This window comes from Microcaecilia unicolor, chromosome 12 (genome assembly GCF_901765095.1).
Source record: "Microcaecilia unicolor chromosome 12, aMicUni1.1, whole genome shotgun sequence".
NCBI lineage: Eukaryota > Metazoa > Chordata > Amphibia > Gymnophiona > Siphonopidae > Microcaecilia > Microcaecilia unicolor.
Window position 1 is genome coordinate 101,859,382 of NC_044042.1, and position 23,407 is coordinate 101,882,788.

The 23,407-nt window shown below is 46.6% G+C and overlaps 1 protein-coding gene across 1 annotated transcript in view; it reads right to left on the reverse strand.

The window, feature by feature from the left end:
• Positions 1 to 23,407, reverse strand: part of MLX (MAX dimerization protein MLX) — a 74,562-nt gene that overhangs the window by 45,413 nt on the left and 5,742 nt on the right. The window contains exons 2-4 of the mRNA XM_030220615.1: positions 20,709 to 20,745; positions 4,545 to 4,628; positions 2,610 to 2,716 (exon numbers count right to left, since the gene is read on the reverse strand). Of these exons, the coding sequence (XP_030076475.1) occupies positions 2,610 to 2,716; positions 4,545 to 4,628; positions 20,709 to 20,745 (228 nt within the window). The remainder of the gene's footprint in view (positions 1 to 2,609; positions 2,717 to 4,544; positions 4,629 to 20,708; positions 20,746 to 23,407) is intronic.

Sequence of the window (23,407 nt, forward strand, 5' to 3'; positions counted from 1 at the left end):
GTATCCTTATTCTTCTGTAAAATTCATGTATTGTACTTCTCTTTTATAATTCATGTAAGCCACATTGTGCCTGCATTTGTGGGAAAATGTGGGGTAGAAATGAACCATAAATAAATCTCACTTTTTCAGGCTAGCTTTTGAACTTGCAGATTATTAGGTCTTGTGGAGGGGCATTTTCGAACGGGGACTCCCATCTCCGAGGACGGCACCACGAAGGGACGGGGCCAACCGTATTTTCAAACGAGATGGGCGTCCATCTTTTGTTTCGATAATACGGTTGGGGCTGGCCAAATGTTAGAGACGGCCGGGTTTGAGATGGCCGGCATCGGTTTTCTCCGATAATGGAAACCGAGGCCGGCGATCTCAAACCCGGCCAAATCCAAGGCATTTGGTCGTGGGAGGAGCCAGCATTTGTAGTGCACTGGTCCCCCTGACATGCCAGGACACCAACCGGGCACCCTAGGGGGCACTTCTAAAAATTAAAAATAAAAATAGCTCCCAGGTGCATAGCTCCCTTACCTTGGGTGCTGAGCCCCCCAAAACCCACTCCCCACAACTATACACCACTACCATAGTCCTAAGGGGTGAAGGGGGGCACCTACATGTGGGTACAGTGGGCTTCGGGTGGGTTTTGAAGGGCTCCTATTTTCCACCACAAGTGTAACAGGTGGGGGGGGGGGATGGGCATGGGTCCGCCTGCCTGAAGTGCACTGCACCCACTAAAAACTGCTCCAGGGACCTGCATACTGCTGTCATGGAGCTGGGTATGACATTTGAGGCTGGCATAGAGGCTGGCAAAAAATGTTTTTACATTTTTTTTTTGGGTGGGAGGGGGTTGGTGACCACTGGGGGAGTAAGGGGAGTCATCCCTGATTCTCTCCGGTGGCCACCTGGGCAGTTTGGGCAGTTTTGGGACTTGGACGTGAAAAAAAAAGGGAAACAAATAAAGTGGACCAAATTCTCGCCAGGGACGCCCTTCTTTTTTCCATTATCGGCTGAGGGCGCCCTGGCACGCCCCTGGCACAACTTCGCTACCCTTCCGACACGCCCCCGGGAACTTTCACCGGCTCTGTGACGGAAAGCTGTTGGAGCCGGCCAAAATCGGTTTTCGATTATACCGATTTGGCCGGCCATCTCCCAATTTGTGTCGGAAGATGGCTGGCAATCTCTTTCGAAAATAAGCTGGATAGTATATAAGGAGGTATATGTGTATGAATCCTCTGATGATGAATGTATTACTGTCCTATTAAACTGATGGACTTCTTTTCTAATAGCAGTTTAGCAAGTTGCAGTACCATAAGTAGTACCATAACCAGCTAATCAAAACAACAGTAGGAATTCTGACTACAATACATTTTTTTTTTTTGGGGGGTGGGGGGGGGGAGAAGTGAAAAGAAAAAAAAAACAGGACAGTAGTTTCTTCTGCTTCGAGCTTTCAGCTCACCTTGAGTATTGTGCTCAATTCTGATCGCCACATCTCAAGAAACATATAGTAGAATTGGAAAAGGTGCAGTAAAGGGTGACTAAAATGATAGCAGGGACGGGACGACTTCCCTATGAAGAAAGACTAAGGAGGCTAGGGCTTTTCAGCTTGGAGAAGAGACGGCTGAGGGGAGACATGATAGAGGTATATAAAATAATGAGTGGAGTGGAACAGGTGGATGTGAAGCGTCTATTCACGCTTTCCAAAAATGGGCATGCGATGAAACTACAGTGTAGTAAATTTAAAACAAATTGGACAACATTTTTCTTCACCCAACGCATAATTAAACTCTGGAATTTGTTATCGGAGAACATGATGAAGGCAGTTAGCTTGGCAGAGTTTAAAAAGGGGTTAGACGGTTTTCTAAAGGACAAGTCCATAAACCACTACTAAATGGACTTGGGAAAAATCCACAATTCCAGGAATAACATGTATAGAATGTTTGTACGTTTGGGAAGCTTGCCAGGTGCCCTTGGCCTGTATTGGCCGCTGTCGTGGACAGGATGCTGGGCTCGATGGACCCTTGGTCTTTTCCCAGTGTGGCATTACTTATGTACTTAAGCCTGGGATCCAAAGCTATGAGCCTTTGTTCGCAACTACTTGGACATTTTCTATTTTTTTGCCTCCTCCCAAATTACCAAGACAATCATTGTAATGACAGTCCTGTGCCAGACTTCTTCCCGAACCCTGCAATCATGGGTCTTAAATCTGGTCAGTAGGTGTTGCAACTGCATAATGATGATGACTTCCTCCCCTCTTCCTGACTTGAAAATAGTACCTGTCTATAAGTTACACACTAACCTACTCTTAAACCAAGAAAAATTAACCCCCAAAATACATACAACAAATAATCTACCATCTATCTTAAGCCACATGGCACAGCCTAATACCATGCACTGACATATTTTGCCCTTTATTTGGTAAATATCACGAATAATCTGCATTCCCCCACATCTTTCAGGAAACGGTCATAATCTACAACAACTGGAGAATGCAAGTAGAGCCACTTCCATGGCTCCTGGATGGCTAACCACTAGGCTGCAAAGAGCAACTGGCTTGGAACTCCTTGGGTGTCTCAGCCATGGTAGTACTAACATGGAATGCCCTTTTATCCTATTCAGTATACCTTAATTGCATCCCTTCTCTTTTGCTCTGCCTGTGTGTGGGCTTGTCTCCGGCGGTCCTTGTAGGATTCTTTGTAGGTTTCCTGCCGATAATCACTGTCTTCATCATCTACAGTTGGAGAACAATCATGATCATGCATTCAACTACAGGAGATCAAAGGCATAAAATCATTACAAAAGAGGAAAAAGTGTTAGAAAACCCAAGTAACCCCACAATCCACAAATCAAACATTTCCAGTTGTTTAGTGTGTATGGTAAGACATCTTGTTGATTACTTTAGTAATCCTGACTTGTAACTTTTATCTTATCCTTATGTGTCCTTCTGTCTGTCCTTCCCTTATTGGTCCTGTCTGTTTGTCCTGATTTAGATTGTAAGCTCTTTTGAGCAGGGACTGTCTTTCTTCATTTTAAATTGTAAAGCGCTGCGTACGACTGGTAGCACTATATAAGTGATTTATAGTAGTAGTAGTAAACATTATACAAAGGTCACAAAGTAAATACTGAAAGTCTGGGACCTTGCTGCCTGGATTCTTAATGATCTGAATAAAAATGGCCAAGTGAAGAAGCCATTTCCAAAGAAAAGGATTCCTGATTTTATTTAATAAGAGACATTAAACTTCTACAGAATAATATGACAACACTGATATCTGACAACTGTAAGCCCCAAGAAAAAAAAATTTCCTTTTTCTCTGGTCCAACAGTTCTCCTTTCTATTCCAGGTGGGTCAGAACCAGGGCTGGTACCATAAGCCTTCTAGAATTTTTTCTCTTGTTTTGATAAGTCCTCCTATTATTCCTACTCTGGTCAGGAATTCTCTCGATAGGAGTCACATTACACAGCTCTAAATCAAATCAACTGTGATGATCATTACTCACTCCCCTACCCACAAGGGATGTGAATGCTCCTTCTATAGCGGTGATTCTCAAACTTGTGCTGGGAGAACCCTAGCCAGTTAGGTTTTCAGGATGTCCACAATGAATACGCATGAAAGAGATTTCCATACCAAAGAAGCAACGTACGCAAATCTCATGAATATTTATAGTGGATATCCTGAAAATCTGACTATTCATGAGATCGATTTACATATGTTGCCTCCTTGGTAAGGAAATCTCTCATATGAATATTCATTGTGGATACCATGAAAAACTGACTGGCTGGGTTCCTCCAAGACAGGTTTGGAAATCACTGCTCTACAGAAACCCCAACTGAACCTGGGTACAAAGACACAAACTGGGAATCAAACAGGGGAGCCTTCAGAGACCCCATGCTGCCCCCAGGAACAGACGTTCAATAGTAAGCTGCTATTGCATGAAAGTGTGAGGATCTGCAATCAATCAAAATGTACAATTTACATGAAAAGCTATTCTGGTGTCAATTTTCTTCTGTCTAAAATTGAAGATCTTTTTGCTATGCCTGTATCTTACCAGCTCAAGTACACAAATCTGCCAACACTCCCTCAGACTACTTGTTCGTCTAACCTTTCCAGGTGCCCCATATACTATGTCTCTACTGTACAGTGCTGTGTTAGCAATGATGCTGGAGGATTCACTGAGCCATTGTGTGGATTCCCTTGTCATATGACTGCAGTCATATGAGTCACAACACATATGTGAAGAGGTATCCAGTTCTCAACATAATTTGCCCCTGAGGCGGCACACACGTGGGCAAAACATGGCCTGTGTCAGGCATTGTTGGTTGAATAAAATCATCTTCATATAGATTTCTTTGTCTGTTCTGCTTTTTGTGTTTTGGATTTTCTACCATGCAAGTTCCACTTCTGGGCTTTCAAATATCCAACCAAAAGAATAACTGAGATTAGTTTCACATAAAACAAAGACAAAGGTTTAAAAAAAAATAGAAAGAGAAGAGTTCAGACAGGATGAGCATACCACAAAGTCAGACCTTTCTGATGTTTAAAATGCAACCTCCATAAATACCTGTATTTGGCACAGAAGAGGCACTTGTTGACCCAATACTGTTTGCTCTTGTTACTATGCTTCCTTTCCTGTCCATAAAGAGTGCTGGGACAAAAGAAGAAAAACCACCATACAGACCAATCATGAATCACATCAATAGAATTCATTTATCTTATCTGTAATATAAAATATTTTTCAAGTACCAGCATTTGCACATTCAGAACATTTATGCCATTGTCCAAAGCTACACTTCTGTACTGTGGGATGTGCACATATGTCGTGTGCTTACTGCTGATGACAGGGATTTTCAACCCAGTCCTTGGGGCACACCCAGAGGACTGAGTTGAAAACCTTTGGCTCATGGTGATAAATGAACAGCTGCTCTTGTGCATTTGGATTTGCAAACCATGAAAGCAACTCTTCACAATGCCAACTGTCCTGATTCTGGCTCATTTGTAAACAGCCTAAAACTAGCACATTCAAAAAGGCATGAATTAAGCACAAAGGGCTTTAAATGCAGAAAAATTAGAGAGAAAGCAGCGGAAATCAGCAACAAGATCTGTCTGGCAGACCGCACAGAAACATGACAGCAGATAAGGGCCAAATGGCCCATTCAGTCTGTCAATCCTCAGTAACCACTAATTCCTCCTTTTCCTCAGCACCTCATGTTTACCAGATTGGTGGGTTAGCAATAAAGAGTCATATGGTGAGACCTTGGGATTGAAGACGGTGTGCTGAGGGGGGGGTGTTAGAAGTGAATTAAGGAGAAATTATATCTTACCCAATAATTTTCTTTCCTTTAGTCCTACCAGACCAATTCAGAACCTATGAATTATGTCCACTGACCAGTGGATGGAAACAGAAAAACCAAGGGGTCCTTTTACTAAGCCACGTAAGAATCTATGCGTGCCAAAACGGAGTTACAGTCTGACTACCGCAAGGCTCTTGCGGTAATTTCATTTTTGGCACGCATCCAATATGTGCGTCTGAAAGTTTTATCTCCGGACACGCACCGAGTGGCATTTGACGCGCGTAGGTCATTACCGCCCACATAGACCCAAAATGGATGTGTGGCAATTTTGATTTTGCCACATGTCCATTTTCGGCAAAAAAAAAAAAAAAAAAGGCCCTTTTCACAGGCACACTGAAAAACGGATTGGCGCATGCGCCCAAAACCCACGCCTACACTACCGTAAGCCATTTTTCAGTGCGCCTTTGTAAAAGGACCCCCAAAGTAGCTCCATGTGATTTACCCCTTAAGGGCACCAGGCAGCCTTAGAATGCTCAGTATTTTGAATGACCAAGCAAAAGAATCGAAGTCACTCTTCCAGTCCAATGTCATCCTTATTCATTACTTTTTCAAGTCTGCCTTGTTTTGTAACCCTACCGCTATCCAGCTGTCCAACTGGGTCAGCAGCTACCTAAAAAGCCACTTAGATAGGATAAATAAATTGCAAAATAGATGTACTTTAAACTGTGAAATTAAAAACAGGGCACATTCCAGAAACTGCAGCATATCTACTAATAATGCACTAGGGAAGGTTTCTGTATTGTTCTGGTAAGATTAAAGGAAAGAAAATTATCAGATAAGACACAATATTTCCTTCCTTAGCATTCTTACCAGGCTCTTCCAGAACCTGTGGTATATAACAAAGCAGTTCCCAAAAAGGGTGGGGCTCCTGGATGAATACAGACCAACCTCTCAAATGTATGTAGGGAAGATCATATTGCCAGCCTACAAATATCTAAAGTAGATACTGCAGACCTTTTCTCCCAAGAAGCAACTCATCTGTACTTTGAAGGACAGAGCAGCCTCCACTTTATGTCTACTAGATGAGACCTTCAATGTGGAATTAGGCTCATTTTCAGGAAGCCAATGAGGTTTAGCCTCTCCAAAATCCATAACAATCTCATCAAGCTCTTCTTCAAAGACCAAGGTAACCTTAAAAGGGAGTTTTACAAAAATGAGAGCTGAACTGCACATCTGCTGACCAATATCTTGGTAGAACTACTACTACTACTTAACATTTCTAGAGCGCTACTAGGGTTACGCAGCGCTGTACAATTTAACAGAGAAGGACAGTCCTTGCTCAAAGGAGTTTACAATCTAAAGGACGAAATGTCAAGTTGGGGCAGTCTAGATTTCCTGAATAGAGGTACAGTGGGGGAAATAAGTATTTGATCCCTTGCTGATTTTGTAAGTTTGCCCACTGACAAAGACATGAGCAGCCCATAATTGAAGGGTAGGTTATTGGTAACAGTGAGAGATAGCACATCACAAATTAAATCCGGAAAATCACATTGTGGAAAGTATATGAATTTATTTGCATTCTGCAGAGGGAAATAAGTATTTGATCCCTCTGGCAAACAAGACCTAATACTTGGTGGCAAAACCCTTGTTGGCAAGCACAGCGGTCAGACGTCTTCTGTAGTTGATGATGAGGTTTGCACACATGTCAGGAGGAATTTTGGTCCACTCCTCTTTGCAGATCATCTCTAAATCATTAAGAGTTCTGGGCTGTCGCTTGGCAACTCGCAGCTTCAGCTCCCTCCATAAGTTTTCAATGGGATTAAGGTCTGGTGACTGGCTAGGCCACTCCATGACCCTAATGTGCTTCTTCCTGAGCTACTCCTTTGTTGCCTTGGCTGTATGTTTTGGGTCATTGTCGTGCTGGAAGACCCAGCCACGACCCATTTTTAAGGCCCTGGCGGAGGGAAGGAGGTTGTCACTCAGAATTGTACGGTACATGGCCCCATCCATTCTCCCATTGATGCGGTGAAGTAGTCCTGTGCCCTTAGCAGAGAAACACCCCCAAAACATAACATTTCCACCTCCATGCTTGACAGTGGGGACGGTGTTCTTTGGGTCATAGGCAGCATTTCTCTTCCTCCAAACACGGCGAGTTGAGTTCATGCCAAAGAGCTCAATTTTTGTCTCATCTGACCACAGCACCTTCTCCCAATCACTCTCGGCATCATCCAGGTGTTCACTGGCAAACTTCAGACGGGCCGTCACATGTGCCTTCCGGAGCAGGGGGACCTTGCGAGCACTGCAGGATTGCAATCCGTTATGTCGTAATGTGTTACCAATGGTTTTCGTGGTGACAGTGGTCCCAGCTGCCTTGAGATCATTGACAAGTTCCCCCCTTGTAGTTGTAGGCTGATTTCTAACCTTCCTCATGATCAAGGATACCCCACGAGGTGAGATTTTGCGTGGAGCCCCAGATCTTTGTCGATTGACAGTCATTTTGTACTTCTTCCATTTTCTTACTATGGCACCAACAGTTGTCTCCTTCTCGCCCAGCGTCTTACTGATGGTTTTGTAGCCCATTCCAGCCTTGTGCAGGTGTATGATCTTGTCCCTGACATCCTTAGACAGCTCCTTGCTCTTGGCCATTTTGTAGAGGTTAGAGTCTGACTGATTCACTGAGTCTGTGGACAGGTGTCTTTCATACAGGTGACCATTGCCGACAGCTGTCTGTCATGCAGGTAACGAGTTGATTTGGAGCACCTACCTGGTCTGTAGGGGCCAGATCTCTTACTGGTTGGTGGGGGATCAAATACTTATTTCCCTCTGCAGAATGCAAATAAATTCATATACTTTCCACAATGTGATTTTCCGGATTTAATTTGTGATGTGCTATCTCTCACTGTTACCAATAACCTACCCTTCAATTATGGGCTGCTCATGTCTTTGTCAGTGGGCAAACTTACAAAATCAGCAAGGGATCAAATACTTATTTCCCCCACTGTATGGTGGTTAGGTGCTGAAGGCGACATTGAAGAGGTGGGCTTTGAGCAAAGATTTGAAGATGGGCAGGGAGGGGGCCTGGCGAATGGGCTCAAGGATTTTATTCCAAGCATGGGGTGAGGCGAGGCAGAAAGGGCGGAGCCTGGAGTTGGCGGTGGTGGAGAAGGGTATTGAAAAGAGGGATTTGTCAGCGGAGGTTACGGGTAGGAACGTAGGGGGAGATGAGAGTAGGGAGGGGCTGCAGATCGAGTGCATTTGTAGGTTAGTAGGAGAAGCTTGAACTGTACAAGGAACCTAATCGGAAGCCAGTGCAGTGACTTGAGGAGAGGGGTGATATGAGTATATTGGTCCAGGCGGAAGATAAGCCATGCAGCAGAGTTCTGAACGGACTGAAGGGGGGATAGATGGCTAAGTAGGAGGCCAGTGAGGAGTAGGTTGCAGTAGTCAAGGCGAGAGGTAATGAGAGTGGATGAGAGTTCGGGTGGTGTGATCAGCGAGGAAAGGGCGAATTTTGCTAATGTTATAGAGGAAGAAGCGACAGGTCTTGGCTATCTGCTGGATACGCGCAAAGAAAGAGAGGGAGGAGTCGAAGATGACTCCGAGGTTGCGGGCAGATGAGACGGGGAGGATGAGAACTGACAAATATTAGATGGACAGAATCTATCTGAATGTCTATATGAAGAACACTTAAGCTTTCCGGACTACAGAAACAGAGCTATAAAGAATAAAGTTCAATTGATCCCTGAGGAGCTAAAATGAAGCACAAGACGTAGGAAATGAGCTGCGTGAAGAAGAAACAACTTCCAGATCCATGAACCTAACAAATAAGATTTCTCTAAGAAAATCTTGTGAAGCAAAACAAATTAAAGCTGTAGAAGAAATCAAGGAAATCTGAGTATGAAATGTTTGCATTACTGGCTCAATGATATATTAGAGAGCTATCCTGACAAACCAGAAGGGAGCCATTTTGATATTGGAGCCAAAGGAACAACTGGGCATTTGCTCTTGCCCATGCTAGTTCCGATCTCAAAATTACAAGACCTCCTGCAGCAGGGCCCGGTAACCATTTTAAATGCAGAGCCGGCATGGGCAGGAGCAACCACAGATTGCTCCTGCCCCTATGAGACCACTAACTACCAGGGTTTTTTAAGGTAGGCCAAGGGAAGGAAACAGCTTTCAGTCAGGTTTGTGGTGGTGGCGGCGGATTTTGGTTGGAGAGGGAGGGTATGCCACCCTAGTTTCGGTCACCCTCCAATTCTGGTAAACAGGACAATAGGGCAGAAATGGAGAACTGCTTAGAGAATTAGCTTTTAATATCAATCAGAATTGTGGAGCCAAACTTTAAATGAAGCTCAGTTTCCAAACTGGTTCAGAAGCTACTCCAATTAAACCAGAAGCTGCAATGTTAGCCTGTCATCCACCCGGAGACAAAGACATGCCGAGCATTTTAAGGTGCATGGTGTCCTAAGGGGAGAGTCACATGGAACTAACCTACAGATTCTGGATTGGTCTGCTTATCTATCCGGAAAGGTGGAATATAGTGGAAGAAGCCAACAACCTGTCTTGACCAAGTGGAGGATCCTTCTCCTTATCCAAGCTTTATAGCTGGCAACTGGTATATCCTTGGCAGACTTGATGAACTAGTTAAATTAATATGCATGATAAAAATGTGTATACAATGCCAGTGTGTACAAATTTACATCACGTATATTCATTACAAATATCCTGAAAACCTACTTGATGAAGATCCTACAGGACAGTTTTTGGACACCCTGATCGTAATTAAAAAGGCACTAATAAGAACAGTGCTAGTGCTGCCATTAAAAAAAAAAACCCAAACCCACTGAGTTCTGAGATTCATTCAAGAAATTAATGTACCATGGCTAGATCAGGACAGACACTTAGGTGGCCCTCAGTCTGACAGATGGGAAAATTAGGTTCTTACCGTGATAATTTTCTTTCCTTTAGTCACAGCAGATGAATCCATTAACTGATGGGTTGTATCCGGCTACCAGCAGGTGGAGATTGAGAACACTGAAAGCACTTGGTGTTCCAGGACGCCCAACCCCCTCTGCCTTCAGTATATGAAATTTCCAAAGCAGAGTGAATAAAAAAGGCAATATAACAAACTTTCCTCAGAGAACAAACGCCCCAGAACCGGGGCAATAACCAAACAAAGGAGGGACATTATCAACCTCCTGCAATAAAAACAGCATGTAGAAACTCTGATAGCTTGTCTTCAAGTACTCCTGATGAGGCACAATGTCTGTATGCAACATCTGTACAAAAACTAAAGTCAGTCAGGGAGGGATCATGGATTCATCTGCTGTGCTAAAGGAAAGAAAATTATCAAGGTAAGAACCTAATGTTCTCTTCCTTGTAATCAACAGCAGATGAATCCATTAACTGATGGGATGTACCAAAGCACTCCCTAAGTAGGGTGGGAACAGGCAACTCCGCAAGCAAGCACTTGCGCTCCAAAATGCGCATCCTGCCGCACTGCCACATCCAGCCTGTAATGCTGCACAAAAGAGAACTGAGAAGCCCAGGTAGCTGCACGACAGATCTCCTGAAGAGAAAAAACAGCCGTTTCAGCCCACGAAGAGGACATTGCCCTCGTAGAGTGCGCTTTAAACGCTTTAGGCAGCGACCGCCCTGAAAGCAGATAAGCCGAAAAAATGAGTTCCTTAAGCCATCGAGCTATAGTGGCCTTAGACACCGGAAACCCCCGTCAAGGACCTGCCAACAGAACAAATAAATTATTAGAATTCCTAAACTCATTTGACATCTGCAGATACTGCCACAGAGCCCTGCGGACATCCAAAAGGCGCAATTGCCCAAAGGAATCCAGAAACTCTTCCTTAGAGAAGGAAGGAAGAAAGATGGGCTGGTTGAGGTGAAAAGCTGAAACCACCTTAGGCAGAAAAGAAAGCACTGTACGAACATTTACCCCAGATTCCGAGAACTGCAGAAAAGGATCCCGACAGGAAAGAACCTGACGCCCAGACAAAAAATTTTCTCAATTCGTTTTAAATTTACTACGATGAAGCTACAATGTAGTAAATTTAAAACGAATCGGAGAAAATTTTTCTCACTCAACGTGTAATTAAACTCTGGAATTCGTTGCCAGAGAATGTGGTAAAGGCGGTTAGCTTAGCGGAGTTTAAAAAAGGTTTGGACGGCTTCCTAAAGGAAAAGTCCATAGACCGTTTGTCAGGTTTTCAAAGCAGCACCTAGGTTTGTAAGCCCTTGGGCCGCTGCCAAGGAGCGGCGGTGGCAGGCAAAACCACCGCAACCAGCACTGGACTAACACACAGACAAAGCAGGGACTGCAGACAGGGATAAGCAAAGCAGGAACACACTGGACAAGAACACTTGGACTGGAACAAGGCTTCACCTGCACTTGACCACCCTTCCCCAGGAGTTGAGCCCCTTGATGCAGGAGGCCGGCAGGAACTTGATACCAGCAGGAAACACACAACAGAGTCAAGACTACAAGCTGTCAAGCAGCCACTAATAAAGAACACAGGCAAAAGACAAGGAAATGCAGACCAGAAACAAGACTACGAACTAAACAATAAAACCAAAGCTAACTACACACAAACAAACAACAACCAGGCAAGAACTCAGAATAAAACTGGACTAGGCAGAAGTGCACAGAGCACACCCCCATACCAGGGACCTTAGACGATGCAAAGGCAAACACAAAAGTTTCAGCATCCAACCCCGCCGAGCGAGGATCTCTCCTTCTGCTAAAAAAGCGAGGGACTTTGGCGTTTACGCTTGATGCCATGAGATCCAAGCCTGGAGTCCCCCATTTGGCACAAATCTGAAGAAAAACTTTGTCTGCCAGTTCCCATTCCACCAGGTCAATTTGATGTCTGCTGAGGAAATCACCTGCACGTTGCACTGACCGGCTATGTGAGCCGCTGACAGCAGCTCTAGGTGGCGCTCGGCCCAGCCGCAGATGTGAGACGCCTCCGCAGCCAGGGCCCTGCACTGAGTGCCGCCCTGGCGATTGATGTAGGCCACTGCTGTTGTGTTGTCCGACAGAACTCGGACAGGAAGATCCTTCAGCATCTTGTGGAAGGCAAGAAGAGCCTGAAATATCGCTCTCAGTTCTAAGCAATTGATGGACCATCCCACTTCCGCGGTGGACCACAGACCCTGAGCATAGCATCCCCGGCAATGAGCTCCCCAGCCCGAAAGGCTGGCATCCGTTATCACCAGACACCAGAGCCAGTGGCATCCCCTGCCATCGGAAAGCCACCAATCCATATTGCGCTGGTCCGCAGGAAGCCACCATAGTCTGTGTTGGTATTCCTGGGAAATCAGAGACCATTGCTGAAGCAGAGCAAGCTGCAGCGGTCTCATGTGAGCTCTCGCCCAGGGAACCACCTCTATGGTGGCAATCATCGATCTCAGGAGCTGAACAAAGTCCTAAGCTCGAGGGTGAGGCATTCGCAGGAGCAGGAGGACCTGTTTCTGAAGCTCGAGCCGCCTGCTGTCGGGAAGAAAAACGAACCCCGAAGCCATGTCAAACCGGACCCCCAAATACTCAAGAGACAGAGGGGGTCAGGTGACTTTTGGGCATATTGACTACCCAGCCCAGAGTCTGAAGAACTGTAACAACTCTGGCTGTGGCAAGTCGACTCTCGTCTGCCAAATCCGCTCTGATGAGCCAGTCGTCGAGATAAGGGTGAACTCTGATACCCTCTCGCATGAGAAAGGCAGCCACTACCACCATGACCTTGGAAAAAGTCCGAGGGGCAGTCGCCAGGCCGAAAGGCAAGGCGTGAAACTGGAAATGTTGGCTCAATACCACAAACCAGAGAAACCGCTGATGCGGTGGCCAGATGGAATATGCAAGTACGCTTCCTTGAGGACCAGAGACATGAGAAACTCTCCTGGCTGTACCGCCACAATAACAGAGCACAGGGCTTCCATGCGGAAGTGTCGCACTCCTAAGGCCTCATTGACTCTGCGTAAGTAGAGGATAGGTCTGAACGACCCGCCTTTTCGAGGCACCACAAAATAGATGGAGTAGCGACCACAGCCGCGTTCGGCAGGAGAAACCGGAACCACCACGCCAAGCTTCAGCAACACCTGCAAGGTATTGTCTACTGCTGCCCGCTTGACGGCAGTACCGCATAGGGACTCCAAAATTGCATCTGGTACTGGGACGGCAAGTTCTAGCTGGTAACCTTCTCTGATCAGGTCTAAGACCCACTGATCCGAAGTAATCTTGGTCCACTCCTCAAAAAAGAGGGAGAGACAACCTCCTACTGCGGGAACTGATGAGTGGACCGGCGCCCCATCATTGTGGAGGACGCCCCTGAACTCCTGGAAGTTGCCCGGCCGCCGCCGCGCGTTTGTCCGAATGAAAGGAGTTCCTCTGCTGGAAACGGGTACGTTGCCCAAACCCCGCAGAGCGCCCCGGGCAATACCTGCGAGCTTCACGAAAACGTGGCCTGGGAGGGAAAAGAAGGACTTTTGGAAGAAAGCCTCGGCCTATCCTCAGGCAACCGTTGGGACTTAGTCCTCTAGGTCCTTAACAATCTTCTCTAAATCCTCCCCAAATAAAAGAAGGCCCCGAAAGGGTAACCTCACCGGCCTTTGTTTAGAGGCCATGTCAGCCACCCAATGCCGGAGCCAAAGAAGGCGGCGGGCAGCAACCGCCACAGACATCTGCTTAGCCAAAGCTCTCACCAGATCATAAAGGGCATCAACCAAAAAAGACAGAGCAGATCCATACACGGGCCAACCTCAGCGAGGGAACCCGCTCCATGGCGGGCTGCTCAACCGCCTGCTGCAACCAGGAAAGGCAGGCCTGGGCTGTATAGGAACTGCAAACAGCCGCCCGTAAGGAAAGGCCCGAGATATCAAAGGACCACTTCAGCGCGGATTCCAGCCGCCGGTCCTGCATATCTTTTAAAGTGACCCCTCCCTCCAACGGGAGAATAGTCTGTTTAGTCACAGCCGTGACTAAAGCATCCACTTTAGGCATCCCAAAGAGGGTCAACTGACTTTCCCTCAGGGGGTAAAGGTGACACATAGCCCTGGCCACCTTAAGGGACCCTCAGGGTCAGACCATTGAGCTGAAATAAGCTCTTGGATGGAAGCATGCACGGGAAAAGCCCGTGAAGGCTTCTTAGTGCTAGCCATCCTAGGATTAATAGAAGAGGCAGCACCCTCATCAGGATCTCCAATACAAAGGGCCTGTAAGGTATCAGAAATGAGAGCTGGCAGCTCGTCATGGTGGAAAATCCGAACCGCTTTAGGTTCATCCAACTCCTGTGGCAAACAGCCACCCTCATCTGGATCATCAGTCCATGAGGGCCTGCCAGACCCCTCAGACTCCCCGAAACTAGACCACAGGGGAGAAGACTCCCCCTCAGACGGGGAATTCACTCGTCTACGCTTAGCATCAGCCAAAAGCTCAGGGGAAGAAATAAAGTCTCCAGCAGACGCTGGGCTTTAAAGAACCGGAGGCAATCCAGACCGACAGGAATTGTCAGTAGCCTCAGGTAGTGCTCTTTTTAACATAAAAGACTTATGCATCAGCAGCACAAATTCAGGGGAGAAAAACTCACCCTGTACATCCGCTCCCACATTGGGGGAAGCGGAGGCAAAAGCTCCTCTAGAAACCTCGAAACGAGGCATCCCCTTGTACTCAGACCCCTCCGCAACCGCGAGGGTCGAGTCACGTGGCGCCTCCAAGATGGCGGCCGCTGCCAACTCCGGCGGGCGGGAAGAATCACTGCCCGCCATGCTCGTGCAGCATTAGCAAAGCCCTGCTGCTGATCTGCGTTTCCCACAGTGGGAGCAGGCCGTAACCCCTTCAGCAGCCATCAAGTACAGAAAACAAAATGGCGCTTTCGTGCCAAAACTTACCCCACACAGAGCGCTGTCAGCAGCAACCTCCCCGGAGGAGCTGGGCACCACTCTCACCTCAGGAGACCGAGTCAAACGAGCTGCGGTCAAGCTGCACCGAACCAGGAGCTCAGGAGAAAGCCTCTCTCTGTTTTTTGGGGTTTTTTTTTTACTGTGAGGAAAGTTAGAGGCAGGCAGCCACAGAGGAACTCCGGGAGAAGGGGGAATGGGGGGAGGCAGGGACAGGGAAAACCAAGTATGCCTTTAAAGTGGGCACTACCAGCCACAACCCCTCCTGCTCTACTGGCAAAGCACAGGAGCCACCCCAGGCAGAAATCCAGGAGTTGAGAAGCGAAGTCCACACCTTCTGGGATAGAGTTATACTGAAGGCAGAGGGGGTTGGGTGTCCTGGAACACCATGTGCTTTCAGTGTTCTCTATCTCCACCTGCTGGTAGGCGGATACAACCCATCAGTTAATGGATTCATCTGCTGTTGATGACAAGGAATCTTACGTTAAGAGCACTGAATTTTGATCTATAGCACTAATAACAGCGGCTCAAAGAAGCTGAGGACTGGAATGATGACAGTCCATTCAGGGAAACATCATTCCTGATGCAAGGGTCTTTTAAGCGTTATACCTGCTTGCATTCAGAAAAAAAACAGATGATCAAAGTAGCCTCTAGTCCAGTGATTCCCAAACCTGATCCTGGAGGCATCCCAGCCAGTCAGGTTTTCAGGATAATCAACAATGAATATTCATGAGAGATTTGCATACGCTGCCTCCACTGCATATATCGAGTGGTCGGCACAGCCCGACCCTGCCTTGCCAATTAATTAGGGGGGAGGGAGAGGGGAGGGGGAGGGGGGATTTAAGGGGGTTAAAGAGTAATAAAAAAGTGTTGATATTGCAGATGGAAGTAGTGATACAGTATGTTTACAATCATCTTTGTATGTTATGTTTATACTCAATAAATATAAATAAACAGTGAAAAAAAAAAGCACTACTTAAAGGCTACCTCAAAGTGAAAAAAAAAAATGCAGGTGAGAGTCCCTACAGAGTGTACCTACAAGACCAATTATTTCAATCACTTATTCTCAGTTCCTACTGCTGCCTTTACTTTTATGAACCCATTTGTTTACATTTAACAAGTAGGGCAGTGGATTAACCCCAGTGATTTACGAGGCAATTTCTCAATGAAAAATGCTGTTATGATGTACTGCACAAAATACATATTTCCAATTAGAATTTGCTCAATAATTTTCATGACTTCTTCCATATCCTTCTTTAGCTCAGGAAATAGCTGCTCTTGATTGATATTTCTCCAGCCAGCCTTGAAGATCCCCTTAGTCTGTCTGCATAAAAGATCTTTCAAAGGGGTAACCGTATTAGTCTGGTGTAACAAACTTCACAGAGGCAGGTGCCACCATACAAACGAACCAATTTTTTGAGGCATGAGCTTTCGAGGACCGGAGGCCACTTGTCAGATACCTATGATGAAGTGGACTCAAATCCTCAAAAGCTCATGCCTAAATAAATTAGTTAGGGCCCCTTTTACAAGGAAGTACCAACGGGCTACCACCAGGTTAGTGCTGAAGCCCTTACAAGCCACCTCAATGGGTGTCGGTAAGGACCCCCCCCCCCCCCCCCAAAAAAAAAAGGCTGCAAAGCAAGTGCTTCACTTGCCACAAGGCCATGTCTTTAAAAAAAAGGCAAAATTATTCCTTACCTGATAATTTTCTTTCCATTAGTCCCAACAGATCAATCCAGAGATGAGTGGGTTATGTCCCTCTACCAGCAGGTGGAGATAGAGCGAGCTTCAGAGGTTTACTATATGTGGTCATGTGCAGCCATATTGTCGATACCAAAGCCATGGAAGATAAAAGAGGAAACTCAAACTGTAGGCCCCTCCTGCCTCTATAAAGCCCCAGTAGGCTTCTCCTCCACTGACCCTGCGGGAGGGAAATATCCGCAGCAGGAAACTGCAATAAAATGGGTGTCCTGCCTCAAGCAACCTAAATGAACTGAATGAGTAAGAAAATAATGGCTCCGCACTAGACAGAATACTCAGCCAAGCTCCACAAAGGGCGGGACTCTGGATTGATCTGTTGGGACTAATGGAAAGAAAATGATCAGGTAAGGACTGATTTTACCTTCCACAGCATCCCACAGATCAATCCAGAGACGAGTGGGATGTACCAAAGCAGTCCCCAAGTCGGGTGAGACCTAGAAGTGCCGCCAGATGACGCGGCCAGTCCTAAAAACAAGCAGAACCTGTCCAAGCGGAACAAGTCCAGAGTAAAGATAAGCTCAGCCGACCCTGAAAATACTAGGAGTGACCATATAAGGTAGTCAAGACCTAGCCCTAGGGAAGGCAAACCATCTCCCATGCCAGAGAGTATCAACACCTGCTCTGAATTGAAGCTGGAACAACCTTCCCACCAAGACAGCGAAACCAGCATGGGACGCCACTGGTTCTGCAAAAAGGAGCCTGTATCCAACCCCCAAAGACTCACCCGCCAGAACCAGTACCCTGGAAAAGAACAGGACTCTGTCCTCCAGCACAGGAGTTCCCCGAAATTTGGGTTCCGCACTCCGCCCCAGGGACAGCCGCCACCAGAGAAAAGAGGCGTCCTGCACAAGCATCCCAGCTGTCATCCTGAAGCAATCGGCCGCAGGACCGAGCGGCCAAAAGAAAAAACACCCGAGCAAGAATACCGCCCGGTAGAGCTAGCAAACAAAATTCACTGCAGGAGCAAAGTCCAAAACTGCCCTGCGAGCCCCCGGGCATCCTGACCGCGTAAGGGCAGGCACAAGTAGTCCAGGCTCACTGCATGACACCTCGCCCCGAACAGAACGCAACCGGCTAGCTGTGCCCCCCGCGAGAGGGCCCCAGCGAGGAGGACTGGTACCAAGTGACTGAACACTAGAGCCCTCAGCTGACAGCAAGCAGACGAAAAATAAAACACATCCGCATGCCAGCAAACAGCCGCAGCTGCTGTCTTGGGGCACCGCATTCTAGAACTGGAGACTCCAAGGGAAAGGGGTCGCCCGGCCCAATACATTTGCCTGGAAACCAAGAGGGCCGCCGGATCCAACCTCTGGGGAAAGGCCAAGCCGAAAGCAACCGCCAAAAACAGTGCTCCGCCCCCCGCTGCTTGCTCTAGCCAAGCAGCCCGCAGAGCATGATGCCCAGAAAGGCTGCCTCTCGAAGCTCACTTAGCACTGTGGACGGTTGGAAATGAAGGCCAGCCGCAGCACAGTGGCCACGCGGAGAGCCTCCTGCCCTCCGTTGGGAGAAAGCAAAATGGGGGACTGAGGGCGGGAAAGATGCAGAGCCCGCCAAAGCCCACCGCTGCCGACCACTGAGGAGCGCGGAAAAATCCCCCGCATCGCCTCCAAATTAGTACCCAACTGAGCCCACCGTAACACTGTCTGAGGAGAGAACACATAGTGCCGACAAATATTCCCCAGCAGCTGCAGAGAAAAGAAACCAACAGTTGCCTAGCGAAAGGCCAGAACGCAGTAATCCTGAGGACTTACCATAACAGATCAAATGACCAGGTGTTCTTTTTTTTTTTTTTAAGAGGCAGGTGGACCAAAGCCACAGGAAAACACAGGCTCATAAGGAGCCAAGAGAGATGGGAAACGTGAGGGGTGGGGAGGAACCTGGCACCACCAGGTGTACCCCCAACTGTCCAGCACAGCTATGCCTAACCCCCAGCTCAACTAAACCTGAGGGGTTAGGAGCCAAGACCACACCAGAGCTACACCGGAGATGTCCATCCACCTGCTGAGATAGAGAGAATACTGAGGTGAAGATGGCTGCACATGTTCACTTATAGTAAACCTCTGAAGTTCTCTCTATCTCCATCTGCTGGTAGAGGGACATAACCCACTCGTCTCTGGATTGATCTATGGGACGCTATGGAAGACCTACTTTTTACCAGCTGCGGTGAAAGGGGGCCTTGGATCGTGTCAAAGCCACATTCCGATGCCAGCGCAGGCCCCCCTTTTGCTGCAGCTTGGTAAAAAGGGCTCTTAGTCACCTGCCTCTGTCAATTTTGCATAAAAGATCTGCATACGATAGAAGTGGTACATACATTTGTTGTGCATATTCATGTTGGATATCCTGAAAGCCAAATGGGGGAGAAGGGATGGCCTTAAAAACAGGGTTGTCTCTTTCACTCTGTCCTAATCACAGGTCAGTGTCAAAGGATCCTGAAGACAGAGACGCCAAGAGTGGCCCATCCCAATGCTGAAGATTTGCTACCACAATGCTGGAGATTGAATGCCAGTAAGAGTTTTTCTCGAGAACCTTAGCCATGTCTTAAACCAGCTCTAGCATATGTGCATTCCACTAACTGACACATTCTAATCAATAAATAGAAAATAAAAAGTACTTTTTCCACCATTGTTGCAGGTCTCCTCCCCTCTGCCGCGGCCAGCTTGCCTCCTCTGATGCAACGTCCTCTTTCTGGCGGGCCAGCCGTGGCAGAGGGTTGTGGCAGCCAGAAGGAGCATCTTCAACATGCTGGTCGGATAGGCAAAACTTGCAGTGTGCTGGGGGGGGGGGGGGGGGGGGACATACCAGGCTGCCTGATAGGTGATTAAAAAAGCAGAGCATAACTGTGGGGGCGGGGAGTGGAGCAAATGCGTGTGATACACACATTTAGACATGTGAGCTGGAGAAGGGGCTTAAATGTGTATCTCATGTCAAATGCATGTGACTTGGCATGTTTGTGAAGAATTCACAGGTTAAAACTGAAACTCTGGTTTAAAGAACACAGCTTGCCAATTTCTTTCACATTTTGCCACTAACATCATTTTAGGACCAAAGACATGAGTCAAATTTTATCTCAAGAGTTTCAGGTTTTCTAATGAAATTCCTGACTATATGAATGTGATTTTGAATAGCTTGTCTCCAATCTCCCAATATTAATCATTCCACTTAACCGCCTGCAGCAGATCTTATGACCTTGAGCTCCACACAGAGGAACTTTCTTTTATGCACCAAAATAAAATACCTCCTTGACAGAGGTCACACTTCTACCCATGAAAAAATATACTGTAGTCAACATCCTGAAAAATACATCCTGAAAAATACATTCCTATGTTTGTTATGAATGGCAGAAAATCAAATGTCAAATTATTTTTACACATTATTAACATGTCATAGGGCTGATATACTGTGTTCATCCCAAAGATACAGAAAGGGGAAAAAGTACTAGGTCAACCAAGAACTGTGTACTTTATAACCAAAGGTTGTATAGGGAGAGAGGACACACGACTTAAAGTTTTATTAAAATGGCATTTGTTTTATTAAAAGGACAATTTAGTAGAGTAGGCGCCTCAGGGCACAGAATCACCATACACTAATTTCATAAACTGCATAATAAGACCTTGTTGCACTGTATACACTTTCAGAAGAGTTTGAAGCCATCTTGAAATAAAATGGTTTTTGGAAAAGCAGCTTGGCTTCAATTGTGATTTACAGGTACTCTGCAATCCTAGATCAGTGTCAGTGTTTGTTCCCAACTGCAAAAACAAAACATGTCTTACTTGGTTCAACTCCATTGTCGCTGTACACAGTCTCAATCTGCAGCATTGGAGAAAGTTGCGGTGTAAGAAAAAGAAGAAAGCAGAGGAAACAGTTAGAAACAAAAATGGAAAACGGCCTTCAGATGGCGCAGCCTCTTGGATTTTCTGGTGGCAGTGATGATATTTAGTTTAAACATTATCATTATTTAAAATGAAAAGTCAATTAATTTTTTAAAAATAACCATAATCTTGTCCAATACTGCTTCAGTATTGTCACAGCACACATTTTTTGCAGCACCTTTTTAAAATGTGTTTTCTCATGCTAATCTTATAATCAGCTTCCCTAGTTAGAACCACTCACCCTAGTTGGTTAATGTGGACTTGCTCCCTTTGTCTTCCCTTGGTCATCTAATACTAGCCAAGTTCAGCTAGTGAGTACACGTTTGGGTCAATACTGTAAATGGTTTTTTACCTGATAAAAAGGAAAGAGCCCTCAAATGCCATCACTAAACAGATCCTCAAGTGTCTGATCTCTTAGGTCTCTCAAGACTCCTGTGGGTAGGTCCTCAATGAAAGACTCTATAGTTCTTTTGCTAACCTTGAACCCGACAAACTCCCTGCTGGTGGTACAATACATTTCCAGCTACTGTCATGTCTGTCCCTGCACAGCAGGTTCAGGGGTATTTTGGATGGAAACCCTTGTCAGGTTCCAGTGATTGCAAAATAATTAAAAATAAAGCCTAACTAGCCTCCTCTTAGTGCCTTTGCATGTGTGGAAGCCAATTAAGGAAAGGTATCTAATCAAGGTTACTAACCTATAGTATTTTCAATGGGTTAGCAGGCTCTTTCCCACAGTCCAACTTTTTTTCATTTTGGGCCTTGGAAAAATAAGACCCCCCTCCCCCAATGTTTTCATAGACCTCCAAATGCTCATGTCTTTCATATCTCACCAAAAGGAAGATTAACTTTGGGTCCAGCCACTTTTTAGTTACCAGTATTACATTTTGTTCTAGGCCAAACGCATGATGGTCCTAACCCACAAGAATATTCCATCACAGATTTAATTTATTGCATTTGTATCCCACATTATCCCACCTATCTGCAGGCTCAATGTGGCTTACATAGTTTTGTTAACATTGTCATTGCAAGGTGACATATACATTTAATGTTGTGTAGAGGTTAAATGAGGGTAAAAGAAGAAGGAGAGGAGTGATTTAGGTAGCTATAGTAGATGAGTTATCTTAATTGTCGGGTGGATTATTGTGGCTATTAGTTCTCATTGTATGTCTTGCTGAAGAGATATGTCTTAAGGTAAAATTATGTATCATACCTGATAATTTTCTTTCCCTTAATCATAGCGGATCAATCCATAGACTGGTGGGTTGTGTCCATCTACCAGCAGGTGGAGATATATGTGGTCATGTGCTGCCGGAAATTCCCCAGTATGTCGATATCAAAGCTCCATCCGCAGGACTCAGCACTTAGAGAATTACACCCACAAAGGGACACTCTGCCCAGCTCACCACCGCCAAAGCGGGGGAGGGGAAATATTCCAGCGCACCACCGCCGGGGCGGTGGGCGGGAAACCACACCCGCCGACGTGGGGGGGGAACTGGCTTATCCTGCTACCGCAACTGCGGGAGGAGCTGGCTTACCCTAACAACGCCGAAGCGGGAGGGATACAAAGCTACCCTACAGCCGCACGAAGCTGGAGGGAGCGCCGGCATAATTTAGTTATCAATCCAGCCACTGCCGAAACGGGGGGAGAGGAAGCAGCACAAAATCGTCTCAACTCAAAGAGACTTCAATTGGGAAGAACTTGAACTCGAAGTCCTCGTGAACCGGAATTGAAGACTGAACTTGAACCTGAAATATAACCAGAACACAAACAATACCTGGGAGGGGCTATGGATTGATCGGCTATGATTAAGGGAAAGAAAATTATCAGGTATGATACATAATTTTACCTTCCCTATCATCAAGCCGATCAATCCAGACTGGTGGGATGTACCGAAGCAGTACTCACCCAGGGCGGGACACGGAAATCCCTGAACCAACACTGAAGCCCCAAACTGGGCCTCGGCCCGAGCAGCCACATCCCTGTCTGTAGCTCTCCCGCACTCCGCATAGGAAGGGGCTCGGATCAGCCAGTCGTCCAGATAGGGATGGACTTGCACTCCCTCCTTGCGGAGGTAGGCCGTGATGACCACCATTACTTTGGAGAAGGTCCGTGGGGCCATAGCCAACCCGAACAGGAGGGCTCTGAACTGGAAGTGTCGGCCCAGTACTGCAAAGCGCAAAAAGCGCTGATGAGGTGGCCAGATGGGAATATGTAGGTAAGCTTCCTTGATGTCCAGGGAGGCCAGGAATTCTCCATTTTTCACCGCAGCTATTACGGAGCGGAGGGTCTCCATCCGGAAATGCCGAACTTTCAAGGCCCGATTGACTCCCTTGAGGTTGAGAATAGGCCGAGCAGAACATAGTAGTAGATGACGGCAGAAAAAGACCTGCGCGGTCCATCCAGTCTGCCCAACAAGATAAACTCACATGTGCTACTTTTTGTGTATACCGTACCTTGATTTGTACCTGTCCTTTTCTGGGCACAGACCGTATAAGTCTGCCCAGCACTATCCCCGCCTCCCAACCACCAGCCCCGCCTCCCACCACCGGTTCTGGCACAGACCGTATAAGTCTGCACAGCACTATCCCCACCTCCAAAC